Source organism: Taudactylus pleione, unplaced genomic scaffold (assembly GCF_031769625.1).
Source record: "Taudactylus pleione unplaced genomic scaffold, aTauple2 ptg002745l, whole genome shotgun sequence".
Lineage (NCBI taxonomy): Eukaryota > Metazoa > Chordata > Amphibia > Anura > Myobatrachidae > Taudactylus > Taudactylus pleione.
The window spans coordinates 147,686-175,193 of record NW_028287120.1 but is presented as its reverse complement, the minus strand read 5'-3'; the positions used below and the strand labels follow the sequence as shown (position 1 = coordinate 175,193).

The 27,508-nt window shown below is 48.6% G+C and overlaps 1 protein-coding gene across 2 annotated transcripts; it reads right to left on the bottom strand.

Moving 5' to 3' along the window:
- Positions 1–272: 272 nt before the first annotated feature.
- On the bottom strand, positions 273–27,508 carry RBM5 (RNA binding motif protein 5). 2 transcript variants are annotated; one of them, XM_088466261.1, is made up of 25 exons: positions 27,403–27,508; positions 24,351–24,420; positions 17,542–17,707; positions 16,391–16,555; positions 16,209–16,278; positions 15,605–15,678; positions 14,085–14,168; positions 13,907–13,967; positions 8,359–8,424; positions 6,258–6,436; positions 6,075–6,172; positions 5,665–5,752; positions 5,458–5,523; positions 5,314–5,374; positions 5,148–5,230; positions 4,392–4,488; positions 4,219–4,310; positions 3,961–4,137; positions 3,655–3,801; positions 3,495–3,572; positions 1,980–2,162; positions 1,819–1,893; positions 1,562–1,659; positions 1,347–1,476; positions 273–694 (listed from the first exon to the last, which is right to left on the bottom strand). In XM_088466261.1, exons 2-25 carry the CDS (start codon positions 24,365–24,367, stop codon positions 569–571), a joined length of 2,481 nt encoding a protein of 826 aa, XP_088322387.1. In that variant the 5' UTR covers positions 24,368–24,420; positions 27,403–27,508; the 3' UTR covers positions 273–568. The 2 variants fall into 2 exon arrangements, with proteins under 2 accessions (XP_088322387.1, XP_088322389.1); XM_088466263.1 differs by having other exon boundaries at positions 6,258–6,418.

Below are 27,508 nucleotides of genomic sequence, written 5' to 3'. Positions count from 1 at the left end.
CACCGCAACATCACGCATCTCGAACTCCCTGGCTAATCCAGTAACCCAACCGATAGCCACCTATGAATGAATTACCATTAGTCTGGAGCACAGCACAAGGTATGTCTGCACTAACAAGCTGCAGCATCACACATTCAGCTGGGAATGGCAGACTCATATCTGAGCAGATAACATACTGCCTCCTGCTGGCCGCATCAGTATATAACCTGCTCTGTATGCTGATCACCACCAATCGCATGGGTTAGTGTCTTCCATTTTATGTAAACACAGTGTGGATTTTGCTTTGAAATTTATTTCATTGGGGGGAAAAAAGGGCGAAACAAAACTGTACAAAGTTCCTCAGGTAGAAAGAGTAAAGTCCTCTCTTCTGTGGCCGAGTGGAGGAAACACTCTCTCACAACCTTAACATAGAAACAAACATATTTACACTGTACAGAGTCTCATTATACATATTTACAGGGGACAGCGGCCCCTTCCCCTCAGGTCACAGCGGTCCTGGACAGCAAAATGCGGCCCTGCTGATCTACTGCTGCCCCCTAGAGGGGAAAGTTCAAACATTTCCATTCGCTCATTCCATCTCCGTGAACCGCGCAAACATGGCTTTCCTCACTGCGTCCTTGTAAGAATCTGATGTGTTGGCGCCATACGAGCTTCCTTTAGCGCCCAGCCCAGCACCGCGCATCCTGACCTGAGCCTGTAAAGAAAGACGGAGGTTCAGTAACGGAAGCAATTCTAAATTCCCTCTCCAAGCACTGTTCGGTGAAGGTGCCTTTTGCTCCAAATAAATATCTAAGCAAGTAGAATAACAGAAATATTAATGGAGAACTCCACTCACATACCCACGTCACAGCGCCCACAGACCTCACCCCTTCCTCAGCCTCATCACGCCCAATCCTCGGCGATTAACATCCTGGAGAGCTTATAGTGCATACAGCAAGCAGAGGGAGGGGTGAGCGCAGAGGTAACACAAGGCTATGCCAATATATTTAGCAACACCGGAAAGACTCGGAACGATCCCGGCAGTTGTAGCCAGGTGAGAGAGTTCTATATAATTAGTTGATTCTCACATTTATCACACTATAAGTACATATAATATAGAATGTGCATATGGAACCTGGAGACCATAGATCAGGGGTTCTCAAACTCGGTCCTCAGGACCCCACACAGTTCACTATTTGCAGTTCACCCAGCAGGTGCACAGGTGTATTCATTACTCACTGACACATTTTAACGGCTCCACAGGTTGAGCTAATTATCTCACTTGTGATTCTGAGAGAGACCTGGAAAACATGCACTGTTTGGGGTCCTGAGGACCGAGTTTGAGAACCTGTGCCATAGATCCTCACCTGAATAGGGGCCGTGATTCCCTGACTTTTTCGCCCAAGCCCGGAGCCCTCCTTCCAGCCCATGGCTTGCAGCATTTTGTTGCCAATATTGCTAGTGTCGATGCCATCCTTGGTGGGCTGCTCATAGTTCCTGTGATACAAGATGGGATGTGGTCAGACCTGTGCTCCAACTGGAGGCTTAATCCCACTCTATTGTCCCGAGATCAGACACTTACACCACAGTGGGATCAAACTGCTTCTTCCGCTTGGGCTCTGGCGGTTCGGGAATGCCGTACTTCTCCCGACGCTCGGCTGCCCGATCCCTGTACTTAGACTACAGAGGAAGGAGAATCCTAATCAGTAATGACATTTGCAGGAAAGGCCTAGAGCGAAGTCGTAACTCATACATCGGATGAGATGTCAGGAAGATTCTGATAATTATAGGAAAGACCAGAAAGAGTAAGTAAGTATAACCTCCGAGGCTGGTTCTCACCTCTCTCTCGCGCTGCTCCAGGGCCTCCAGATCCTGCTCAGACAGCTTCGATCGTCTGTACACATCCAGGTTTTGCTGTAAGAGTCAATAACAGAATGTATATAGCGTAATGCTGCCTGGAGCAGTTATGGAGGAGTCGGAGCCAGTTTCCTCACACGCACCTTGTGTAGGTCCGACAGCTGCTGGTGTCTCGTTAGAGCATCTTTGTTGGGAAACTGCCTGCGACACAATAGACACGCTAATTTCTTCCAGTCTGTTAATTTCTCCTCATCCACCGTTCCCTGCAGCCGCTCTGGTTCTTCTTCATTGTCACTATCACCGCTGTAAGCTGCGACCAGCGCCCGCTACACAAACCGGGGGAACAAAGCGCTTAATGAGAGCTACAGATGAGCGCCCGCTACACAAACCGGGGGAACAAAGCGCTTAATGAGAGCTACAGAAGAGCGCCCGCTACACATACAGGGGGAACAAAGCGCTTAATGAGAGCTACAGAAGAGCGCCCGCTACACATACCGGGGGAACAAAGCGCTTAATGAGAGCTACAGAAGAGCGCCGGCTACACATACATGGGGAACAAAGCGCTTAATGAGAGCTACAGAAGAGCGCCCGTTACACATACCGGGGGAACAAGGCGCTTAATGAGAGCTACAGAAGAGCGCCCGCTACACAAACCGGGGGAACAAAGCGCTTAATGAGAGCTACAGAAGAACGCCCGCTACACATACAGGGGGAACAAAGCGCTTAATGAGAGCTACAGAAGAGCGCCCGTTACACATACCGGGGGAACAAAGCGCTTAATGAGAGCTACAGAAGAGCGCCGACTACACATACAGGGAGAACAAAGCGCTTAATGAGAGCTACAGAAGAGCGCCCGCTACACAAACCGGGGGAACAAAGCGCTTAATGAGAGCTACAGAAGAACGCCCGCTACACATACAGGGGGAACAAAGCGCTTAATGAGAGCTACAGAAGAGCGCCCGCTACACATACCGGGGGAACAAAGCGCTTAATGAGAGCTACAGAAGAGCGCCCGCTACACAAACCGGGGGAACAAAGCGCTTAATGAGAGCTACAGAAGAACGCCCGCTACACATACAGGGGGAACAAAGCGCTTAATGAGAGCTACAGAAGAGCGCCCGTTACACATACCGGGGGAACAAAGCGCTTAATGAGAGCTACAGAAGAGCGCCGACTACACATACAGGGAGAACAAAGCGCTTAATGAGAGCTACAGAAGAGCGCCCGCTACACAAACCGGGGGAACAAAGCGCTTAATGAGAGCTACAGAAGAACGCCCGCTACACATACAGGGGGAACAAAGCGCTTAATGAGAGCTACAGAAGAGCGCCCGCTACACATACCGGGGGAACAAAGCGCTTAATGAGAGCTACAGAAGAGCGCCCGCTACACAAACCGGGGGAACAAAGCGCTTAATGAGAGCTACAGAAGAGCGCCCGCTACACATACAGGGGGAACAAAGCGCTTAATGAGAGCTACAGAAGAGCGCCCGCTACACATACAGGGGGAACAAAGCGCTTAATGAGAGCTACAGAAGAGCGCCCGCTACACATACAGGGGGAACAAAGCGCTTAATGAGAGCTACAGAAGAGCGCCCGCTACACATACAGGGGGGGAACAAGATACACTGCGAATTACATGGAGGGGCTCATTCTCACCTTGGGAGGTTTTTCCTCCTCAGCAGCCATCATCATCATCATGTCCGGAAACAGCTGTCTCTCCAACAATGCACCTTGCTGTAGAGGAAATATTACACGCTGAGTGAGCATGGTCTCCATGTGGTCAATGGATGCAGAGAGCTGCATGTGGACAACTCACCTTTTTCTCAAACAAGGCGAAGCCGGCATCCGCTGCTGCAGACTCCTTCCTCTCCTCATCACGCGCACTCAGGGGCTGGAAGCTATTCTTGAAGTTCTCCTTTTGTTTGTTCAAGCTCTTTGCCCAGCGCTCCATATCTTTTGCAATCTGAAAACGAGTCAAGTTGGAGCCATGAGGTGCAAGGGAGTCGGGTGGGGTGCAGCACAGGTGCAAGGTGGGGGAGAGATCGTGCAAGGGAGCCATGGTGGGGGGGCATGGGGATTTGCAAGTGGGCCAGGTGGTAGGCTGGTGCAGATTCCTTCTTACCTGCTGGGCTGTCTTGCTTTTTGGCTTCTCCTTTTTCTCCTTTCCCTCCTTAGTGCCGCTGGTGGAGGCACCATTGGCCTGTGTGCCACTCTGTGATGCCCCCTCTGCAGCTGGCAGGTATGTCTGTTTCTCCCCATCCCAGTACAGGTATTGCTGCGTCAGGGAGTTGTAGTAATACTATGGAAACAGACAACGTGCGGTGAGGAACTTGGATCTCTACAATAAAAGTCCTACCAGCAGGAGCAGCACACAGCTTACCTGGGAATTGGGATCGTAGTAAAGACCAGTTTGTGGATCATAATAGTATCCAGAGGACTCATCGTATTGATATGTAGACGTGTCTGGAACAGCTGAAAACAATATAACATACTATAAGCGTGTTCTGATCCACCAGGGGCCATATGGACGGAGTAACAGAGCGCTGTACTTACAATATTTTGCGCCCGGTATAATGGCATTTGGGGGAGCAGCTTCTTCGGCGCTTGTGCTGGGCGCTGAGCTGGCCGTGGCACTGGAGCTGGGCTGTGTCTAGGGAGACAGAATAGCCAGATATAATGGCAGAGCAGGAACCTCAGAAATGCCGTGATGTAACAAATGACTATCACTCAGCTATATAAATACAACAGACCTTCACGCTGGTCAGGTCTAGTGAGGACACCACAAAGTTCCCTTTGTAAACATCTAGTGCAGGTGTCCAAACTCCACCAGTACAGTCCAGGTTTTAAGGAGATCCATGCTTGAGGCCACATGGTTAAATCAAATTGACTGAGGTACCAATTAAGTAATCTGTGCTCAAGCATGGCTATCCTTAAAACATGGACTGTAATAGCAAAGTTTGGGAACCTCTGATCTAGTGGAATAAGTGCTCCAGCCAAGTACAGGAACAGACAGCGGGCAGAGCGGTGATACCAGTAACTGAGGTTGGCAGGAAAGAGACACAATATGTTACTAAAGAAACCGAATTCCAGACTTTATCGCTTCCCCAATACTACCCCCTATTTACACCCTTCTCCTCCCAATGCTTACCCTCCATCCACTGTGCCTGGTTTGTAGGGATCTGTCAGTTTTAGTGACTTCCGCACATTTTACATTTGTTTCTGTGTAATATGCGCTGCGGTTTCTCCGTTTTTCAATGCTCCCCCCCTTTTTTTTTCTGTAATCGTTCCTAAACATAAAATCTCACTTACCGGAGAGCCAGGTTGTTGGTAGAGCTGCGGACTCTGGCACACCACAGCGGCGCTGGTGCTAGCAGTGGCAGGAGCGGTGCCCTCTGTGGAACAAACAATAGCTTATTACATTACTGTATAATACGGGCCGCTCATTAAATGGCACATAACCTGCTCCCCCACTCACCTGCTGCCGATGTGCCCTGTTCAGCTGCCCCACTCTGAGGCGTATAGAATGGCTGGCTATCCTGGGAGTGGTAACAAGGGAGAGGTCAGCTATTGCTGTAATAAGTCAGCGACAATAGCAAGTCATAGGCTCAGTAACACTCACTTGTGTGTATCCCTCCTGTCCTTGCTGAGAATGTCCATAATCTGCACCCTCCCCGCTCTGCGGAGCCTAAACAGGAGAGAGAGGGGCTTACTTCAAGCACAGGGAAAAGAAAATGGATGTCACAATATATGTAGCAAACACATCAAAGACTGGGAGACATCAACGAGGCAGCTGGCAGGACTGTGCCGGGGACGGGTAGAGCCTTACCTGCGTGGAAGACCACTGAGCTGCTGCAATAGCTGTGCTTGCCACCGAATACACGCTCACTCGGTTTCCATCCGGCAACACAAGATCCCTACAGCAAGGAAACAAAAACACAGCTAGAGACATATATCGCACCAAGATTCCCTGAGGTTTGTCTAAATGTCCCCTCAGAACATGGAAGACACTTCCAGTCTGGAACATGCACCTGTATTCTTCTCATGAAATAGAGGCCGTATAACCTCAGATCCACCCTCAGATACACTTATTAGGCAGCCAGACTCTGCATACCATCAATGTCCCGACATGTTACAGAACCTTATATCTGCACGTCTGCAATAGTTACTACGTGCCTCTAGTTCATTGGTCCTTTAACAAGCAGCAAAATAACACAGTGACTACACAGAAATACTCACTTTCTAGCACTCTTAGCAAAATCAACACCGATTGTCTTTCCATCTATTTTGAGAGGTGGATGAAGAGTCTGCAGGATCTGCAGGAGCTGAGAGGCTTCCTGTAAGAGGGAGATCACACGTGAGTCCTGCGTCCAGGCACAGGACAGAGATTATATCATAGTTCTATCCTCTCTCAGCACTCACCAGTGCAGACGGCAGCTGGACGAAGGCAAACCCTCTGTTCTGCTGGGTCTGTTTGTCTTTGATAAGCCGGATGTTGCTGATGACGAGTGAAACATATGGAGCCAGTGCAGCCAGGATGGAATGCACCACAGTGTGTGGCCCGATGTTCCGGAGGATTATGGCTGAGGATACATAGCCACCTAATAAGGTTACACCCAGCTGTCTATACAAAGGGATCTTCTCCACAGAAAACAGCACATAAGCCACCCAAATCCCACCCTCATACCACCTTTAGTCCATTAAAAATTAAACAATTCCGACATAGGGGGTCTATTTACTAAGCCTTGGATGGAGGTAAAGTGATCGGAGATAAGGTACCAGCCAATCAGCTCCTGTCTTTATATAGCCTGTGACATGGCAGTTAGGAGCTGATTGGCTGGTGCCTTATCTCCGATCACTTTACCTCCACTCAAGGCTAAGATGTAAGGGGTATACATAGCTCCCCTGATCACTAAGATGTAAGGGGTATACATAGCTACCCTGACCACTAAGATGTAAGGGGTATACATAGCTACCCTGATCACTAAGATGTAAGGGGTATACATAGCAGCTCCCCTGATCACTAAGATGTAAGGGGTATACATAGCAGCTACCCTGATCACTAAGATGTAAGGGGTATACATAGCTACCCTGACCACTAAGATGTAAGGGGTATACATAGCTACCCTGATCACTAAGATGTAAGGGGTATACATAGCAGCTCCCCTGATCACTAAGATGTAAGGGGTATACATAGCAGCTCCCCTGATCACTAAGATGTAAGGGGTATACATAGCAGCTCCCCTGATCACTAAGATGTAAGGGGTATACATAGCAGCTCCCCTGATCACTAAGATGTAAGGGGTATACATAGCAGCTCCCCTGATCACTAAGATGTAAGGGGTATACATAGCTCCCCTGATCACTAAGATGTAAGGGGTATACATAGCAGCTCCCCTGATCACTAAGATGTATACATAGCTACCCTGATCACTAAGATGTAAGGGGTATACATAGCAGCTCCCCTGATCACTAAGATGTAAGGGGTATACATAGCAGCTCCCCTGATCACTAAGATGTAAGGGGTATACATAGTGCAATTCACCTCTATCATTACTCCCTACCAATACCAAAGCAACTGCAGAAGTAATGCAGACAGTGACCCCTCCTCCCAGAGGCAGACAGTACAGTGACCCCTCCTCCCAGAGGCAGACAGTACAGTGACCCCTCCTCCCAGAGGCAGACAGTACAGTGACCCCTCCTCCCAGAGGCAGACAGTACAGTGACCCCTCCTCCCAGAGGCAGACAGTACAGTGACCCCTCCTCCCAGAGGCAGACAGTACAGTGACCCCTCCTCCCAGAGGCAGACAGTACAGTGACCCCTCCTCCCAGAGGCAGACAGTACAGTGACCCCTCCTCCCAGAGGCAGACAGTACAGTGACCCCTCCTCCCAGAGGCAGACAGTACAGTGACCCCTCCTCCCAGAGGCAGACAGTACAGTGACCCCTCCTCCCAGAGGCAGACAGTACAGTGACCCCTCCTCCCAGAGGCAGACAGTACAGTGACCCCTCCTCCCAGATGCAGACAGTACAGTGACCCTTCCTCCCAGAGGCAGACAGTACAGTGACCCTTCCTCCCAGAGGCAGACAGTACAGTGACCCTTCCTCCCATAGTTTAGTACAGTGTACCCTCTTCCCAGATGTAAGTCATACATCGTGCCACCTCCCTCTAGTTACCCCAAATGTAAGCAGTATAGTGTTCCTCCTCCCAGTTACAATACAGTGCCCCCTCCCTAGAAGCAAGCAGTAAACGTTCCCTTCCCTGTCCCCAGTTACAATATACAGAGCGCTGACCTCCTCAGATGTAAGCAGTATATACAGTGTCCCTCTCCCCCCAGTTACAATATGCAGAGCACTGACCTACAGTGTCCATCTGCCCCCAGTTACAATATAGAGTGCCCTCTCCCCAGACATAAGCAGTATAGTGTCCCTTACCCCCTAGCTACAATATACAGAGCGACCACTCCCCAGACATAAGCAGTATACATAGTATCTGTAGCTTGTGAAGCCTTAGAAACACTTACTGTCACTGTAGTAGTCAGCGGACTGCAGGGACTCGGAGGCTCCTGAAGGTGCTTCCATATCAGAATCTGAAGGGACACAATGATGAGACTTAACATGAGCGATCCTGGAAAGAGCAACAAGACTCTGATGTACACCCCTACAGCAAAGGCAGGGACTGAGAACAAAGTAACTGTACGATCGCATCCTGCTCCAGATTATACAGAGATGCAGCAAATGAGACCAATCGCTAATCCTAACAATGTCAGAGCCAGTGGGGTGACAAGAAGGTTTCACACAAGGAAAAAATCTACATCTCTAACCAATACAAAGACATGTTTTAAGGTGTGTACATACGGTACGATATTTATGAACGATGACAATATCGTTCAACAATAAATAGTATTTTTACGCAGCGAACGACCACCGATGTGCGTTCCCGCATGGACGATAATGATATCTATGGCGGTCCGTACATGCAGGCCAACTTGGACGATTTCAGCACGATTTGCATGTTCAGAGACGTGGCAGGATAACTTCACTGACAAATAGCTATCATAGATATCAGTGTGTACACCCAATGTCTATCATATCTATCAGTGTGTACACCCAATGTCTATCATATACATCAGTGTGTACACCCAATGTCTATCATATCTATCAGTGTGTACACCCAATGTCTATCATATCTATCAGTGTGTACACCCAATGTCTATCCTATATATCAGTGTGTACACACCCAATGTCTATCATATCTATCAGTGTGTACACCCAATGTCTATCCTATATATCAGTGTGTACACACCCAATGTCTATCCTATATATCAGTGTGTACACACCCAATGTCTATCCTATATATCTATCAGTGTGTACACCCAATGTCTATCCTATATATCTATCAGTGTGTACACCCAATATCTATCCTATATATCAGTGTGTACACCCAATGTCTATCATATCTATCAGTGTGTACACCCAATGTCTATCCTATATATCTATCAGTGTGTACACCCAATGTCTATCATATAGATCTATCAGTGTGTACACCCAATATCTATCATATATATCAGTGTGTACACCCAATGTCTATCCTAGATATCTATCAGTGTGTACACCCAATGTCTATCCTAGATATCTATCAGTGTGTACACCCAATGTCTATCCTATATATCAGTGTGTACACACCCAATGTCTATCCTATATATCTATCAGTGTGTACACCCAATATCTATCCTATATATCAGTGTGTACACACCCAATGTCTATCCTATATAACCCAATGTCTATCCTATATATCTATCAGTGTGTACACCCAATGTCTATCATAGATATCTATCAGTGTGTACACCCAATGTCTATCATAGAGATCTATCAGTGTGTACACCCAATGTCTATCATAGATATCTATCAGTGTGTACACCCAATGTCTATCATATAGATCTATCAGTGTGTACACCCAATATCTATCATATATATCAGTGTGTACACCCAATGTCTATCATAGATATCTATCAGTGTGTACACCCAATGTCTATCCTAGATATCTATCAGTGTGTACACCCAATGTCTATCATATAGATCTATCAGTGTGTACACCCAATATCTATCATATATATCAGTGTGTACACCCAATGTCTATCCTAGATATCTATCAGTGTGTACACCCAATGTCTATCCTATATATCAGTGTGTACACACCCAATGTCTATCCTATATATCTATCAGTGTGTACACCCAATATCTATCCTATATATCAGTGTGTACACACCCAATGTCTATCCTATATATCAGTGTGTACACACCCAATGTCTATCCTATATATCTATCAGTGTGTACACCCAATGTCTATCATATAGATCTATCAGTGTGTACACCCAATATCTATCATATATATCAGTGTGTACACCCAATGTCTATCATAGAGATCTATCAGTGTGTACACCCAATGTCTATCCTACATATCTATCAGCGTGTACACCCAATGTCTATCCTATATATCTATCAGTGTGTACACCCAATGTCTATCATATATATCTATCAGTGTATACACCCAATGTCTATCATAGATATCTATCAGTGTGTACACCCAATGTCTATCCTAGATATCTATCAGTGTGTACACCCAATGTCTATCCTATATATCTATCAGTGTGTACACCCAATATCTATCATATATCAGTGTGTACACCCAATGTCTATCATAGATATCTATCAGTGTGTACACCCAATGTCTATCCTATATATCAGTGTGTACACACCCAATGTCTATCCTATATATCTATCAGTGTGTACACCCAATATCTATCCTATATATCAGTGTGTACACCCAATGTCTATCATATCTATCAGTGTGTACACCCAATGTCTATCATATCTATCAGTGTGTACACCCAATGTCTATCATATCTATCAGTGTGTACACCCAATGTCTATCCTATATATCAGTGTGTACACACCCAATGTCTATCCTATATATCTATCAGTGTGTACACCCAATATCTATCCTATATATCAGTGTGTACACACCCAATGTCTATCCTATATAACCCAATGTCTATCCTATATATCTATCAGTGTGTACACCCAATGTCTATCATAGATATCTATCAGTGTGTACACCCAATGTCTATCATAGAGATCTATCAGTGTGTACACCCAATGTCTATCATAGATATCTATCAGTGTGTACACCCAATGTCTATCATATAGATCTATCAGTGTGTACACCCAATATCTATCATATATATCAGTGTGTACACCCAATGTCTATCATAGATATCTATCAGTGTGTACACCCAATGTCTATCCTAGATATCTATCAGTGTGTACACCCAATGTCTATCATATAGATCTATCAGTGTGTACACCCAATATCTATCATATATATCAGTGTGTACACCCAATGTCTATCCTAGATATCTATCAGTGTGTACACCCAATGTCTATCCTATATATCAGTGTGTACACACCCAATGTCTATCCTATATATCTATCAGTGTGTACACCCAATATCTATCCTATATATCAGTGTGTACACACCCAATGTCTATCCTATATATCAGTGTGTACACACCCAATGTCTATCCTATATATCTATCAGTGTGTACACCCAATGTCTATCATATAGATCTATCAGTGTGTACACCCAATATCTATCATATATATCAGTGTGTACACCCAATGTCTATCATAGAGATCTATCAGTGTGTACACCCAATGTCTATCCTACATATCTATCAGCGTGTACACCCAATGTCTATCCTATATATCTATCAGTGTGTACACCCAATGTCTATCATATATATCTATCAGTGTATACACCCAATGTCTATCATAGATATCTATCAGTGTGTACACCCAATGTCTATCCTAGATATCTATCAGTGTGTACACCCAATGTCTATCCTATATATCTATCAGTGTGTACACCCAATATCTATCATATATCAGTGTGTACACCCAATGTCTATCATAGATATCTATCAGTGTGTACACCCAATGTCTATCATAGATATCAGTGTGTACACCCAATGTCTATCATATATATCTATCAGTGTGTACACCCAATGTCTATCATATAGATCTATCAGTGTATACACCCAATGTCTATATCATATACAGTCAGGTCCATAAATATTGGGACATTGACAAAATTTTCATATTTTGGCCTCTATTCTCCACCACAATGGCTTTGAAATGAAACAAACAAGATGTGCTTTACCTGCAGACTTTCAGATTTAATTTGAGGGTAATTACATCCAAATCAGGTGAACGGTGTAGGAATTACTACGGTTTCTATATGTGCCTCCCACTTTTTAAGGGGCCAAAAGTAATGGGACAAACTAAACAATCCTAAATCTAACTTTCACTTTTTAATACTTTGTTGCAAATCCTTTGCAGGCAATTACAGCCTGAAGTCTGGAACGCATAGACATCACCAGACGCTGGGTTTCATCCCTGGTGATGCTCTGCCAGGCCTCTACTGCAAATGTCTTCAGTTCCTGCTTGTTCTTGGGGCGTTTTCCCTTCAGTTTTGTCTTCATCAAGTGAAATGCATGCTCAATCAGATTCAGGTCAGGGGATTGACTTGGCCATTGCAGAACATTCCACTTTTTAGCCTTAAAAAACTCTTTGGTTGCTTTTGCAGTATGCTTCGGGTCATTGTCCATCTGCACTGTGAAGCGCTGTCCAATGAGTTCTGAAGCATTTGACTGAATATGAGCTTATAATATTGCCAGAAACACTTCAGAATTCATTCTGCTGCTTTTGTCAGCAGTCACATCATCAATAAATACAAGGGAACCAGTTCCATTGGCAGCCATACATGCCCACGCCATGACACTACCACCGCCATGCTTCACTGATGAGGTGGTATGTTTTGGATCATGAGGAGTTCCTTTCCTTCTCCATACTCTTCTCATCCCATCACTCTGGTACAAGTTGATCTTTGTCTCATCTGTCCATAGGATGTTGTTCCAGAACTGTAATGGCTTTTTTAGATGTTGTTTGGCAAACTCTAATCTGGTCTTCCTGTTTTTGTGGATCACCAATGGTTTGCATCTTGTGGTGAACCCTCTATATTCACTCTTGTGAAGTCTTCTCTTCATTGTTGACTTTGACACATATACACCTACCTCCTGGAGAGTGTTCTTGATTTGGCCAACTGTTGTGAAGGGGTTTTTCTTCACCAGGGAAATAATTCTTCTGTCATCCACCACAGTTGTTTTCCGTGGTCTTCCGGGTCTTTTGGTGTTACTGAGCTCTCCGGTGCGTTCTTTCTTTTTAAGAATGTTCCAAACAGTTGATTTGGCCACACCTAATGTTTTTGCTATCTCTCTGATGGGTTTGTTTTGATTTTTCAGCCTAATGATGGCTTGCTTCACTGATAGTGACAGCTCTTTGGATCTCATATTGAGAGTCGACAGCAACTGATTCCAAATGCAAATGTCACACCTAGAATCAACTCCAGACCTTTTACCTGCTTAATTGATAGTGAAATAATGAGGGAATAGCCCACACCTGTCCATGAAATAGCTTTTGAGTTGATAGTCCCATTACTTTTGGCCCCTTAAAAAGTGGGAGGTACATATAGAAACCGTAGTAATTCCTACACCGTTCACCTGATTTGGATGTAATTACCCTCAAATTAAGTCTGAAAGTCTGCAGGTAAATCACATCTTGTTGTTTCATTTCAAAGCTATTGTGGTGGTGGAGGCCAAAATATGAACATTTTGTCAGTTGTCCCAATATTTAGGCACCTAACTGTATATCTATCAGTGTGTACACCCAATGTCTATCATATATATCTATCAGTGTGTACACCCAATGTCTATCATAGATATCAGTGTGTACACCCAATGTCTATCATAGATATCAGTGTGTACACACAATGTCTATCATAGATATCAGTGTGTACACACAATATTGTTTATCCTGCACTACAGAAAGTTCAGCGATAACGTTGGTTGCGCAGATTGTACCGTGTGTATGCAGCTTTAGATATACAGAAAATGCCCATACACAAATTACATTCACAGCAGAACCTGAACACATAACGTCTCACACACTCACCGGTCTTGGCTGCCCCGCATCGAAAGCATTTTAGTCTTCGGCGAAAGTTGTAGAGGCCACACTATAAAACCAGAGAGCTTTGCACTTAGTTGTCACTGTTCAGCTGTCCCCGGCATCCCGCCTCTTACCTCCCATGTTATTACCATTCATCCCCCACCCCCCTTCCCAGAGAGCTCACCTTGTTACACAGCCAGTCCTCAAATTTGGGGCGGGGATTGCTGTAATGCATGGCGATGGTCTTCCCCTGGATCACCAGCTTCTTCTGTAAGAAGAGAAAAAAAGAGGAGAAGTTATTCCCAGCATCCTGGTATGTGGACATCTATCCCCTGGCGGAGGGGAGTGAGCTCCCGACTTTAAAACGGATAGCAACGTGGGGAAGGACCACCCACTGCCAGCTAACCCCCACCACAGGGGTGGATAGAGGAGAGGGATTCAGAGGCGCACAGAGCTGCCGAGGGAAGAAACAGAAAGAGTGGGGGGTGGGTATTGTCAAGGACATGGGGCTCCGATGAAGTCTGAATACTGCACGCAGTATTTCCAATCTCTGAACGTGGCTTCAGTTTAACAAGTCTGCAAATACATGTGTGATTATCAGAGCTAGCCCTCCACGGCCTAACCACGTCACAAAGCCATAGGGGCAACAGTGCAACCCCCTTCCGCCCCTGATGAGGGAACGAAAAACAAGAGGACCTTTGGGTGCACAAATATCACAGCTGAATTAGATGCGTCACACCCTCCACCCCACAAACCCCACCCTGTTATCACTGTGCGTGCGTGTGTGTGTGTGTGTGTGTGTGTGTGGGGGGGATGTATACTATTACTTGGCTGCTATCCAGATAATAATCTTCTCACAGCTTCCCTCAAGTGTTGCTGCGAGGTCACAACTTTCAATTAACTGGCTAAGGCGACTCCTTTAGGGCACACTTTGCAGTATGTTGCCGGAGAATCATCAGATCCTTTTTATAAGGACATTATCTGATGATTAAATATTATTTTATCTACAAATGACAAAGTTTCTCCTAGCGATTACTATGTGGGAACTAGATCACATACAACACACGGTCTACAACCCGGGGAGGGGATTTGTAGAACTACAAATATCTGCACTATATGCGGCATTTAGGAACAGTATAATATAGTGACATAAATGCGCTTTATAAACATACCCATCTATGCTGAACAGTAATATTAGCAGACACTGGTACCTCCCACTGCATTACCAGGCTGTGCTGCCCATCTGGAATTATTATTGAACATGTGTCTGTCAGATGTACTTAGCAGTAACCCGGGAGAGGGAGGGGACCCCACCTGCACATCACATAGACCATATACCAGCACCGTGTACATTAAAGCACCCCCTTGCGGTGAAAGAAGTGGACACCCCCATACACAGTAATGTTCCGGTATTAAACACCCCATGAGCAGTTCTGGGACATACAGATACAGGAAGCCAGGCTGGCATCTTGCTCAGGAAATGAATTAAATAATTTATATGGATTAATAGGGATTTTTCCCTGAAGATTAGTCCTAGTGCAGGACTAAAAGCGTTAATGTACACAGAGCTTGTCCCTTGGAACCTCAAAGCCTCTCTTCCCTTCACCCCCTCCCCCCATCCTCGTTCTGCTTTTCAATCTCGGTTACAGACATATGTAATGTGCCATTTCTCAGGAGTATTCTAGACTTGGCGAGTGAAGCAACCTGATTGGCTTCCATCCAGCTGGTAGCATCTTGCAAGTGATAAAACTCCACGAAGGCGAAACCGCGGCTTAAACCTAGAGACAGCATTCAGATATAGACGGGATACTAGTGTTAGTCAGTTCCTTTTACAGAAAACACAGCTGCATCTCTCCAACTGACAAAGCCCATGGATCTAGCAGTGCTTTATGGCAAGGCATCCATGGTTGCAGTCCTCTGGCCTGTCTTAAGTGGGTTGCCATGAAAAGGAACCTATACATAAGGTAGCTCCATCATCAACCTTTTCCACCACCGAAGGGTAAAGGAGACCACAACGTGGCAGCCAGGCATGCTGGGAGGAGGAACAAGGCTGGTGGAGCAGACCATAGACCATGCAGCAGACATTACACCCAAACATGTTTACTTACCAGGACCGCACAAAGGAAACACGCAGCATATAAATTAAAGCTCAAATCTACAGAGGTTCCTTTTAGCCATGGCAAGCCTTATCAATACCTGAAGGCGTATGGGGATGGAGAGGGGGCTAATCCCCAGGGGACAGCAATCGGAAGGGGTGGGAATTTAGAACACGTAAGACTGTACGACATCACGCCGGATAGAACCTCACCTGTTTTTCGTTTCATCAGCCTCACGTCAGCAGGCTGCGGCCCTTCAAAGGACTCCACCAGTTCCCGAATCTGCAAAGAGAAACAGTATTAGCTCCCTGCACACAATCATTCTGCACAAGAGCGTCCAGAGAGGCCTATGCTGTAATGTTCTTACTCCCTATACATTCACTAATGAACTCACATCATTTTCACTAATGTTTATAGGGAGACCTCTCAGCATAATGGTCTTGCTCTCCTTCTCATCCATGTAATAGTCATTACGATAGTCGTGGTCCATATAGTCACTGTCTGAATGGTAGCCATCTTCTGAGCGGTCGCTGTTTCTCCTCTCACGATCTCTGTCTCGCTGGAAGACAACATAAGAAGAGATCCAGGAACCTTCCAGCATAAATTACTAGTACAGTGGTCAACCAAGTATCTGGGGACATTCATGACACTATTGCTTAAGAAAAGGGCTCTATAACACATAGCAACACAAGTGGTTTCATTTCCTAAATGATACAAAAACTAGACGACTAGTATAAAGTTTCATTCAGGAGAGATTCTGACAACACAATCTTACCCCATCACCCGACAGGAGCTGTAATCACTATTGTACTAACTGGAGACCCCAATTCCTTCCACTGTATGACTCCACTCCCCTCCTCACATCCTGTCACTGTTCCTGCCACATGCAGCCCTGTCCTTACTAACACATCACTCATCTCCTGATATACTCTGTGCTGCTGGGGGTCCTGCTCCTCCCACTATATAACTCTCAGTGGCTTCCTGCTGCCTCCATTCCCCTCCTCACATCATGTCACTGCCCCTGTCACATGCAGCCCTGTCCTCACTAACACATCACTCATCTCCTGATATACTCTGTGCTGCTAGGGACCCTGCTCTTCCCACTATATAACTCTCAGTATGTGGCTTTCTAATGTTGCCATTCCTCTCCTCACATGTCACTGCCCCTGTCACATGCAGCCCTGTCCTCACTAACACATCACCCATCTCCTGAAATACTCTGTGCTGCTGGGGACTCTGCTCCCCCCACTATGTAACTCATTATGTGCTTCCTGCTGCCTCACAACAGGTCACTACCCATCACATGGAGTTCTGTCCTCGCTAACTTTACTCATCACCGGATACACTCTGTGCTGCTCTGGGACCCTGCTCCTCCCAACTACATCATTCAGCCCTGTACTCACTAAAATGACTGCAGTAGTGGACAGATTCCTCCCCAAGTAAAACACATTACAATGACCTGATTGGCTAAAGAACAGTGTACATATGAAAGGAGTGTACTCAGACACAAGTTAGAGCATGTTCTTCTAATTAGAGCCCACTTACATCAGGGCTGTCATAATCCCTGTAATCATCATATCGATCATCTCGGTCATCACGGTATCTCTTGTACTCATTAGCTTCTCTACGTCTATTTCTGGAGACTCTGTCCTCACGCTCGTCTCTATCAAACGCTGATCCATATCTTCCACTGCGCTCACTGCGACTTACACTGGAATGCGACAAGAAACAAGTCAGCCTTCATGTTAAATATCACTTTATGTTACGCTAGAACAAGTTACTTGTGCATCATCTGACCTCATTGCAGTGGCACCTTCCCATCAGGTTTGAAAATGAGATATGGTAGGAACTTACCTTTGTTATCTCTCTTTCTACGAAGTCCATTGGGGACGTCCCAAAGTGGTCCCTTTAAGGGTGGGAACGCCCCTGTGCAGAGAGGAGAATCCCCCGCCCAAAGGAAGCATCGTGAGCAGCAAAGGTATCAAATGCAGTATACCTCACAAAAGGTATGGACAGAGGACCACGAGGCCGCCTTACAAAGCTGAACAGCCAAGGCACCATGGTGAGCTGCCCACGAAGGACCCACAGACAGTAGAATGAGCAGTAACAGAGGGTGGAACTGGAAGGCCCTCAGAAGTGTAAGCCTCAGAGATCGCCATGCGAATCCACCTAGCCAAAGTTTGCCTATTGGCTGGCCATCCCCTTCTCATGGAATCCATAGAGGACAAACAAGGAGTCTGACTTCCGAAGGGAACCGGTACAGTCCACATAAATCCTGAGGGCATGTACCACATCCAAGGAGGCCTCACCTGCCGACAGGTCTGGAGAAGTAAAGGCCAGTACAATAATTTCCTCATTAATGTGGAAACTAGAAACCACCTTAGGAAGGAACTCAGGGAGACTCCGAAGCACCGCCCTGTCCTGGCGAAAAAATAGAAATGGGAAAAACAAGAGAGCCCCAAAGTCTGACACTCTTCTGGTGGAAGCTATAGCCAGAAGAAAAGCAGTCTTTGCTGTAAGCCATTTGAGATCCACTGAGTCCAGAGGTTCAAATGGAGGGCCCTAAGGACAACAGCCAAATCCCAAGGCGCCACAGAAGAGACAAAGGGAAGGAAGAATCCGAAGGACACCCTGTAGGAAAGTGCGGATATCCGGAAGAGCAGCAATCCTTCGCTGGAACCACACGGAAAGAGCAGAGACATGCAGAGACCAAGAACCAAACCCGCCTGCAGGAAAGCCAAAACTCTAGATTTCCCAAACACCCGGGGATCGTAACCTCTGGGAATACACCATTGAAAGAAGGTATGCCACACCCTGTGGTAAATCCTGGCAGAGGCTGGTTTATGTGCCTTGAGCATCGTGTTAACCAGAGAGCCAGAAAAACCCTTGGACCTTAGGAGGGAAGTCTCAAGAACCACGCCGTAACCCAGGTCCAGGGTAAAGGACAGGACCCTGAGATAAGTCCGGACGTTAAGGCAACAGCGTGTCGATGGAGAGACACTGCAGATTTGAGTACCAGTGACGTCTGGGCCACGCTGGAGCCACCAGCAGGACAGTGCCTCCTTATTTGAACTTCCGATCTACTCGAGGAAGAAGGGAGATTGGAGGAAACAGGTACGCAAACTGGAAGGTTCACTTGACTGACAGAGGGTATACCAAGAGAGCCTTGGCATCTCTTGTTCTGGACCCGTACACTGGCAGTTTGTGATTGTGCCGGGAGGCCATGAGGTCCACATCCAGAACGTCCCACTTATCCACTAGGAGCTGAAACATCTCTTGGTCAAGAGACCATTCCTCGGGATGCACGTCGAGATGGCTGAGGAAATCTGCTTCCCAATTGAAAACTCCTGGAATGAACACTGCCGATATGGCTGGGAGATGACCATCCGCCCATGTCAGAATGCGTGACACCTCTGTCACTGCCGCCTGACAGAGTTCCTCCTTGATGGCTGATGTAAGCCAGTCGTGGCATTGTCTGACTGAACCAGCACAGACTTTCTGTGAAGTATGAGTCTGGTTTGTTGCAGGGTCCTGAAGACTGCCTGAATTTCCAATATGTTGATTGGCAGGGTAGACTCCTCTGCTGTTCACCAAGCTGGAAACAAGTGTGGACCTGTCACGGCGCCCCAACCCCAGACACTTGCGTCCGTCATCAGGAGGACCCAGTCCGGAATCCAAAATGGGCGCCCCTTGGTGAAGCGACCCTTCTGCAGCCACCAAGCAAGAGGCAGTGTTCTCCCCAGGCTGTTTTTTGCGGGTGCACCACCCGGCACTTTGGGAGCCTACAAGTGGGGACAGTATCTGGGAACTGTATAAAATGGACCAGTTCCTACAGACTTTGCAGCTTTTTCATAATCAGATGATTGGGACTCTTATAAGAAGCGGAGAATTAATATATAAAATGTTATTTTAAGTTTAAATCATTATAAGGTCAGGGTACCCGGCTCCTTCTTGATGCCACCCGGCTGGAACAATTTTCTGGGGAGAACACTGGATGGGCACTCGGCGACTGTGGAGGCATCTGCATACTCGCGACTGCAAAGTGGAGATCTTTTCTGCTGTCAGAAAAATGCTGTTGTGAATCCAACAGAGTTCCCAGATGGAGCATCCCCTGGGATGGAGTCAAAGAGAACTTCATCCAATTGATCAACCACCTATGAGTCTGAAGCACTGAAATCGTGAGCTATAGATGGTGGTGAAGTACCTCTGGAGACCCTGCCAACAGTAACAGGTCCTCCAGGTAGGGTAACATGCGGACCCCCTGCAGCCGCAGATGGGCTGCCATTACCACCATAATTTTGGTAAACACCCGTGATACAGTAGAGGCCGAACGGTAGAGCCCGAAACTGGAAATGTTGTTGTAGTACAGCAAACCTGAGGAAACGCTGGTGAGACGAAGCAATCGGAATATGCAGGTATGCATCCTGAATATCCAGTGACACCATAAAATCCCCAGGTTCCATAGCCAGTATAATTGAGCGCAGGGTTTCCATCTCAAAACAAGGTATCCTGAGGAATCTGTTCAGGGACTTGAGATTTGAGGATAGGCCGATAGGATCAGTTTGGTTTCTGAACCAGAAAGATTGCAATAACAACCCATTCCCCTCTGGGGTAACGGGACTGGTACGTAGCGTTCCCGCTAGGCTGTTTTAGCGGGGCGCGGCGCCCTGGCCTCCTTCTGGAGGGCAAAAAGCACCCTGCCCTCCAGGAGGAGGGCAAAAAGCGCCCTGCCCTAAGCCTGCGGGAGCCGTTCTCACCCGCGGGACGCAGTGTCCCGCGGGTGGACAAACATGCGGTGACCCGGTCACCGCCGTAGAATAGACGCCGGGCGCATGCGCCAGGTATCTATTCTCCCTTTCTGCAGCGCTTGGGGGCAGCCCGGCATGTCCGTAAGCGCCGGGCACGCCCCCAAGTATGACAAAAAGGGGACGCGGCTTATAGACACACCCCCTTTTCATAACCACGCCCCATTTTCAGACGCGCGCGCACGATTGCCCTCTCTAGCTCCGGCGCCCTGCCTGCCGCCGGAGCTAGAGGGAACACTAGGTAAGATGACCCTTGCTTAAAGCAATGATTGTATTGCCTTCTGTATTTTAAGGCCTGGTCTTTGACTGAAGGCATGTGCAGAAAAATTGATGGGGAGGTCTTCTGCAGAAGGAGAGGGCGTTACCGTGAGACCACTTCTCTTACCCAGGTGTCTGTGGTGGTCTGACCAGCACTGGGCGAGCTGAAAAAGTCTGCCTCCCACCCTGGGATCCCCCTAGGGGAGGCCCGTCCCGTCAGGCTTGGCAGCCGGACGTCTTACACTCAAAGCTTGCTTTTTGGGGGCTGATGGCCTAGGAAAGGACTGACCTTTAGGCTTACTTAGGGGCCGATAGGATGAGGTCCGGGACACAGAGGGAGCAGGAGCAGAAGGCAGACACGCAGACTTAGCTGCTGCCAACGTATCCGCAATCTTATCCAAGTCAGGACCAAACAAGACTTGACCATTATAGGGCAAACACTCTAAACATTTCTTAGAGTCCGCATCCGCTCTCCAAGAGCGTAGCCACAGGGAGCGGCGAGCTGAGATCACCGCAGCCAAAATCCTGGAGGTTAAGAAGCCGACATTCAAAGCAGCCTCATTAATATATGTAGCTGAATCTCTGAGGTTGCCCTCTAGATTCACTTGCTCACTGGTAGCATCCGAAGAAAAGGACTCAAGAGTCCGCCCAGAACTCCATAGCTCTGGCTACCCAGCAGATAGTCATGGCCGGCCTGGAAGCTGCCCCTGAAAGAAAATATATGGACTTCAAACAAATCTCCACCTTCCTAACCGTAGTATCCTTTAAGGAAGACATGGATGGCATTAGGTTGAGTAGCACTTTTAACTAAGCGCGTCACATGAGAATCCACCACTGGGGAAGTTTCCCATTTCGCAAAATAGTCCACAGCAAAGGGATATGCATAAGCCAGGCATCTTTGAGGCTGGTAACGCTTTCCAAGTGATATCCATGCCACCTCCAGGTGATCTACCAGCTGATCAGATAAAGGAAATCTGGCAGCGATAACCCCTATCTGATTAAATAGGGCATGTTTGGACTTGGGAGCCGGAGGTTCGTTGTCCTCTATGACCAAGGCCGAATGGACAGCCCATATCAGACCTGGAATACAAATTTTGGACTTATGCTCCACTTCTTGTGTAGAAGGCTCATCAGACGTCATGTTATCATATTGTGTAGACAGAGATGACGGCAATGGTCTTTTAGACGGTCTACGGGGAGCCTCCCCCTGCAGCACATCCATCAGGTTCTGCACTGTAGTAGAGAGTGTATGCACCCATGGAGGATCAGAAACAACCTGTATGGGTGCAGCCTGCTGAAGCAGTCTCTGAGAGGGCACGACCACCTGCTGTGGGAACCCCAGCGGTGGAAACACAAGGGGTACTGTCAAAAGTCCTACAATGGCCGTCAATGCCTGAGCAAAGCACGCCCAATGGGGCTCCTGTGAAGTGGCTGAGACAGTAGAGGGGCCTGGAGAAGTTTAACATCTCACACAAACCCTCACGTACTATGTCTCCCTCACCTAACCCTGCAGCACATTTCTTGCATGACAGCAGGTCAGGAGCAGAGTTTTGCACATCACCACTACCAGACAATGTAGGGGATAGCGTGCACAATGTATGTGACCCACAACACAGAATGAACTGTGGGGTTTAATACACACCCTGACACTTGTACTGTAAGGGCTTAGTGAGAAAAAGCACAAGTAATATGGCTGACAGAAGGAAAAAGAAAGAGCGCTAGCTCATTGTAAGGTCACATACAATGCAGGAGAAACACCTGCACAATGTCACTACAATTCAACTGCAGACTCAGCATCTGGTAGGCTATAGTGCTACATACGCTGACCACAATAGAGGAGAGGTATGTAGGGGGACCCGGGCTCCGTACGTCCTGCAAGATCTGCGACTAGCCGGAGAAAATGGACGTCAGAACTCAGAGGGGGCGTACCTGGAGGAGAGCTGCCTCAGCCCAGCCAGACCGGGGTGGAAAGGCGCCCTAAGGAGAGGGGAGGAGCCGGCAGTTAAACGGGGAAGGCTGCCACCCCTGGCCGGCAATTAACTCCCGGGTGGTCTAGTGCCGTCCCCAAGCCCCGGGGGATAGGACTGTTGTTCAGCGGGTCACCACACGCAGTGACCCGCCATTTACCTGCTCCCTGTGACGTCCGGCTGCAGTCCAGGGATACCCATGGGGTCCCAGCTAGCTCAGACCTCGGAGTCCCTGTTGAGATCCCCGGATCAGTACCGGCGTTGGTGGGGTGACGGAGCAGCAGCGCGGACGTCCTCTGGACTGTCAGCTCAGAAGAAATGAAGAACCTTCTTAAGAATCTTCAGGGGCTGGAACAGCCCCACTGCGTTAACCAGTGACCCGACTCCGGCTGGGCACCCAACGAAACGGAGTTGCCTCTGGCCCGAGTGCGGGGTATAGGAGGAGACGCAGTGCATCCTGGAAGAAAAATTTTACTGCGTGGTGCCCACATGACTTTGCCATCACCTATACCCCCAAGGTCTCCCTGTGTAGCCTATGGACTCTGATGTAGAAATATTATGTTTTACAAGATACCGCAATATCCATTTTCCCAAGCCAGGTAGCATAAGATACCCTTAATCCCAGTTCTAAGAGTCTAGAGCCCTAATCACAATATTGCTGCAGTGTTACACACAATCAGACAAAGCTGCTCCAGAACCAATGACACTTAGGGGGTAATTAAATTCTATGTGAAGGTCATGATGGGCCGTTCCATAGGGGTATGAGAGAAAGCCTGCAATGAAGTCACTGCTGCAAGTGGCCCACATGTACGCAGCTGGGCTTCGCGGAACATGGCTTCAAAGTGAATCTGCCACTTATACCCAGTCACACTGCCAGCAATAACTCGGGTTACTTCACGTGACCGTGCAGCAACAGGTTATTGCTCAGCGTGAAAGGGCCAGGCTGAAATAAACCTGGCTCTTCCACAAACCGGGTTGAGCGACCCACCATTTCAAACAAGCAGGGTTGAACACGGGTTTAAACTGGCTTATGGTGCAGAGTGAACGAGTAACCTGGGACGATGCGACCCAGGACCCGTGCACAACATAAGAAGCTTGGAGATTATCTCAGCGTTGACATCATCGACTGGGCAATAAGCCGGGTCGCACCTGGAATGGACCAGTGTACAAAACCCCGGTTGTGTCCCAGCATTGCAGTGTGAAAGGGGTATTATAAAGCAGGCATGCAGCCATAGAACATTCAGTGTTTATTTGGAGCCTCAGAGGTGACAGAGGAGGGCTGTAAATTAGCAGGAGACACAGCAATGTAATGGGATAGACTTACCGTTTATCCGAGCCCATGCTTCCCCACGTGTACAGTCTGGATCCTCTTATGGTTGGTATGGCTGAGCAGTCTGAGCAAGAAACAACAAGAGTCAATTCATACTATTCCCAGTCAGCCTCTCACTAACCAGGGGAGCACGGTAACAGCCAACAGTACAGAGATTAATCTATGGGAGGAGGCCGACCATAGATATATACATATATGCTCATTACTGGCGCCAGCTATCCCCTGCATCACCTATACAGAGCCTGATGATTTTATATCGGCAGCTCTGGTATAACAGGAAAACATTAAAATAAAGGCTTGTAAACAAAAAAAAGGATGTGCTGCATGACAATGAACCAGAGTATAATGGTGCCTACACACAGCGATGTGCCCACAATCCCACCATGTGTACCATTTCCCCCTGAACTCTCCCCGGCAGTCGTGGGCACGATTTGGTCTGAAAAAGCTGCCAATTTGACACATGATGTATCGTGCCTCCTAAACTATCCAGGGCATCGTGCCTCCTAAACTATCCAGGGCATCGTGCCTCCTAAACTATCCAGGGCATCGTGACTCGAGATGGTCAGATCTGCCCTACAGCACGGCGGATCTGAAGATGCGATGTGGGACCTGCGGGGACGCGCATCGTGATCGTGAGTGGGGACTCACGATTTGGGCATATTTTACACGATCTGTCATTCCGATGCGACGTATTCGGCCAGATCGGGTAAAATATCGCCGTGTGTGTAGGCACCTTTACTGCTCATTACCACCGCTCTCTATACAAAGCCCGTACCAACTCCGTTCCATAAGGAGAAATGTAGGAGACCTGTAACGTACGTTGGAGAAATACAATGTTACATCAAGCTGCTGCATTCTAGGCATTAATAAGTGGTCTTAACCCTGTAAAGACAGACACATAGAGCCTATTAAACACACGTAACCCTGTTTAGTACAAAAATGAACACAAGCAGGACTGTACACGCACTCTCTGACACATTGCCTGTGACGTTAGAGGCACCATATGGAAGCGTTCACTAAATACACACTACTATGCTCAATGCAGCCTAAATATCATTAGTGATACACCCGTAACTGGAACCCACAGAACAACGAAGCTCCCGGGATGTAGTAGATGGTGCATAATGTATGACTCACCCCAGCAGCCTGCCCCCCCATATACAGGGGGACTCACCCCAGCAGCCTGCCCCCCCATATACAGGGGGACACCCCAGCAGCCTACCTTCCCTCCACCTCACAGAGGGAGATTCCCCGACAGCTTACCCCAAACTAGAGGAGTCTCACCCCTGCAGCCTGCCCCCCCCATATACAGGGGGACTCACCCCAGCAGCCTCCCCCCCATATACAGGGGGACTCACCCCAGCAGCCTCCCCCCCATATACAGGGGGACTCACCCCAGCAGCCTACCTTCCCTCCACCTCACAGAGGGAGATTCCCCGACAGCTTACCCCAAACTAGAGGAGTCTCACCCCTGCAGCCTGCCCCCCCCATATACAGGGGGACTCACCCCAGCAGCCTCCCCCCCATATACAGGGGGACTCACCCCAGCAGCCTGCCCCCCCATATACAGGGGGACTCACCCCAGCAGCCTGCCCCCCCATATACAGAGGGACACCCCAGCAGCCTACCTTCCCTCCACCTCACAGAGGGAGATTCCCCGACAGCTTACCCCAAACTAGAGGAGACTCACCCCTGCAGCCTGCCCCCCCCCATATACAGGGGGACTCACCCCAGCAGCCTCCCCCCCATATACAGGGGGACTCACCCCAGCAGCCTACCTTCCCTCCACCCCACAGAGGGAGATTTCCCTGCAGCTTACCCCAAACTAGAGGAGACTCACCCCTGCAGCCTCCCCCCCATATACAGGGGGACTCACCCCAGCAGCCTGCCCCCCCCATATACAGGGAGGCTCACCCCTGCAGCCTGCCCCCCCCCATATACAGGGGGACTCACCCCTGCAGCCTCCCCCCCATATACAGGGGGACTCACCCCAGCAGCCTGCCCCCCCCCATATACAGGGAGGCTCACCCCTGCAGCCTGCCCCCCCCATATACAGGGGGGCTCACCCCAGCAGCCTGCCCCCCCCCATATACAGGGGGGCTCACCCCAGCAGCCTGCCCCCCCCCCCATATACAGGGGGACTCACCCCTGCAGCCTGCCCCCCCCCCCCATATACAGGGGGACTCACCCCAGCAGCCTCCCCCCCATATACAGGGGGACTCACCCCAGCAGCCTACCTTCCCTCCACCCCACAGAGGGAGATTTCCCTGCAGCTTACCCCAAACTAGAGGAGACTCACCCCTGCAGCCTCCCCCCCATATACAGGGGGACTCACCCCAGCAGCCTGCCCCCCCCATATACAGGGAGGCTCACCCAAGCAGCCTGCCCCCCCCCATATACAGGGGGGCTCACCCCAGCAGCCTGCCCCCCCCCCATATACAGGGGGACTCACCCCTGCAGCCTGCCCCCCCCCCCCCCATATACAGGGGAACTCACCCCTGCAGCCTGCCCCCCCCCCCCCCATATACAGGGGGACTCACCCCTGCAGCCTACTTTCCCTCTAACCCAATAGGAGCTTACCCCTACGACCTCCCCTCACCCCGCAGGCTCCCTCAGAGTGAGGCTCTCCTCAGCAGCCTCTAAACTCCCCCACAGAAGGAGGCTCACCCCAGCAGCCTCCCCTCACCCCATATAGAATCACCCCAGCAACCTTCCTCCACACCCCCCTCCCCAAAATAGAGGGGGCTCACCCCCGCAACCTCTTCCCCCATATACAGGGGGTCTCACCCCAGTAGCCTCCCACCACCCACCCGCCATATTGAGAGCAGCTTACCCCAATATGGAAGGTGGATTAACCCCCTGGAGTGATTACACCACAGCCTCCCCCTCCTGACACGATGCAATACCGGAGAACTACAAGGCTCATCATGCCCGGTTGCTGCAGTAAGAATGAATGGTGAGTGTGAGGCGCAGAGAGCGAGCCGTCACAGCCCCCGGTACACGGACACCTGCGGTCACACACCCGGACTCCCAGCCGGACACTCACCGTCAGACCGCACCTCGGGCGCAGCGTCCTCCTCAGTCACTGTCTGCACGAAATGGCGGCGGCTCCGCCCGTCTCCTCCCCAGAATGCACCGCGCGCGAAACACGG

What these genes read in the sequence shown, in the direction of transcription:
- RBM5 (XM_088466261.1), bottom strand. An exon ending in CTCAGTGGTCTTCCACGCAG is followed by an intron (nt 5,524 to 5,664) that starts GTAAGGCTCTAC and finishes TCTCCTGTTTAG; the next exon opens with GCTCCGCAGAGCGGGGAGGG. An exon ending in TCGCCTTGTTTGAGAAAAAG is followed by an intron (nt 3,573 to 3,654) that starts GTGAGTTGTCCA and finishes TTTCCTCTACAG; the next exon opens with CAAGGTGCATTGTTGGAGAG.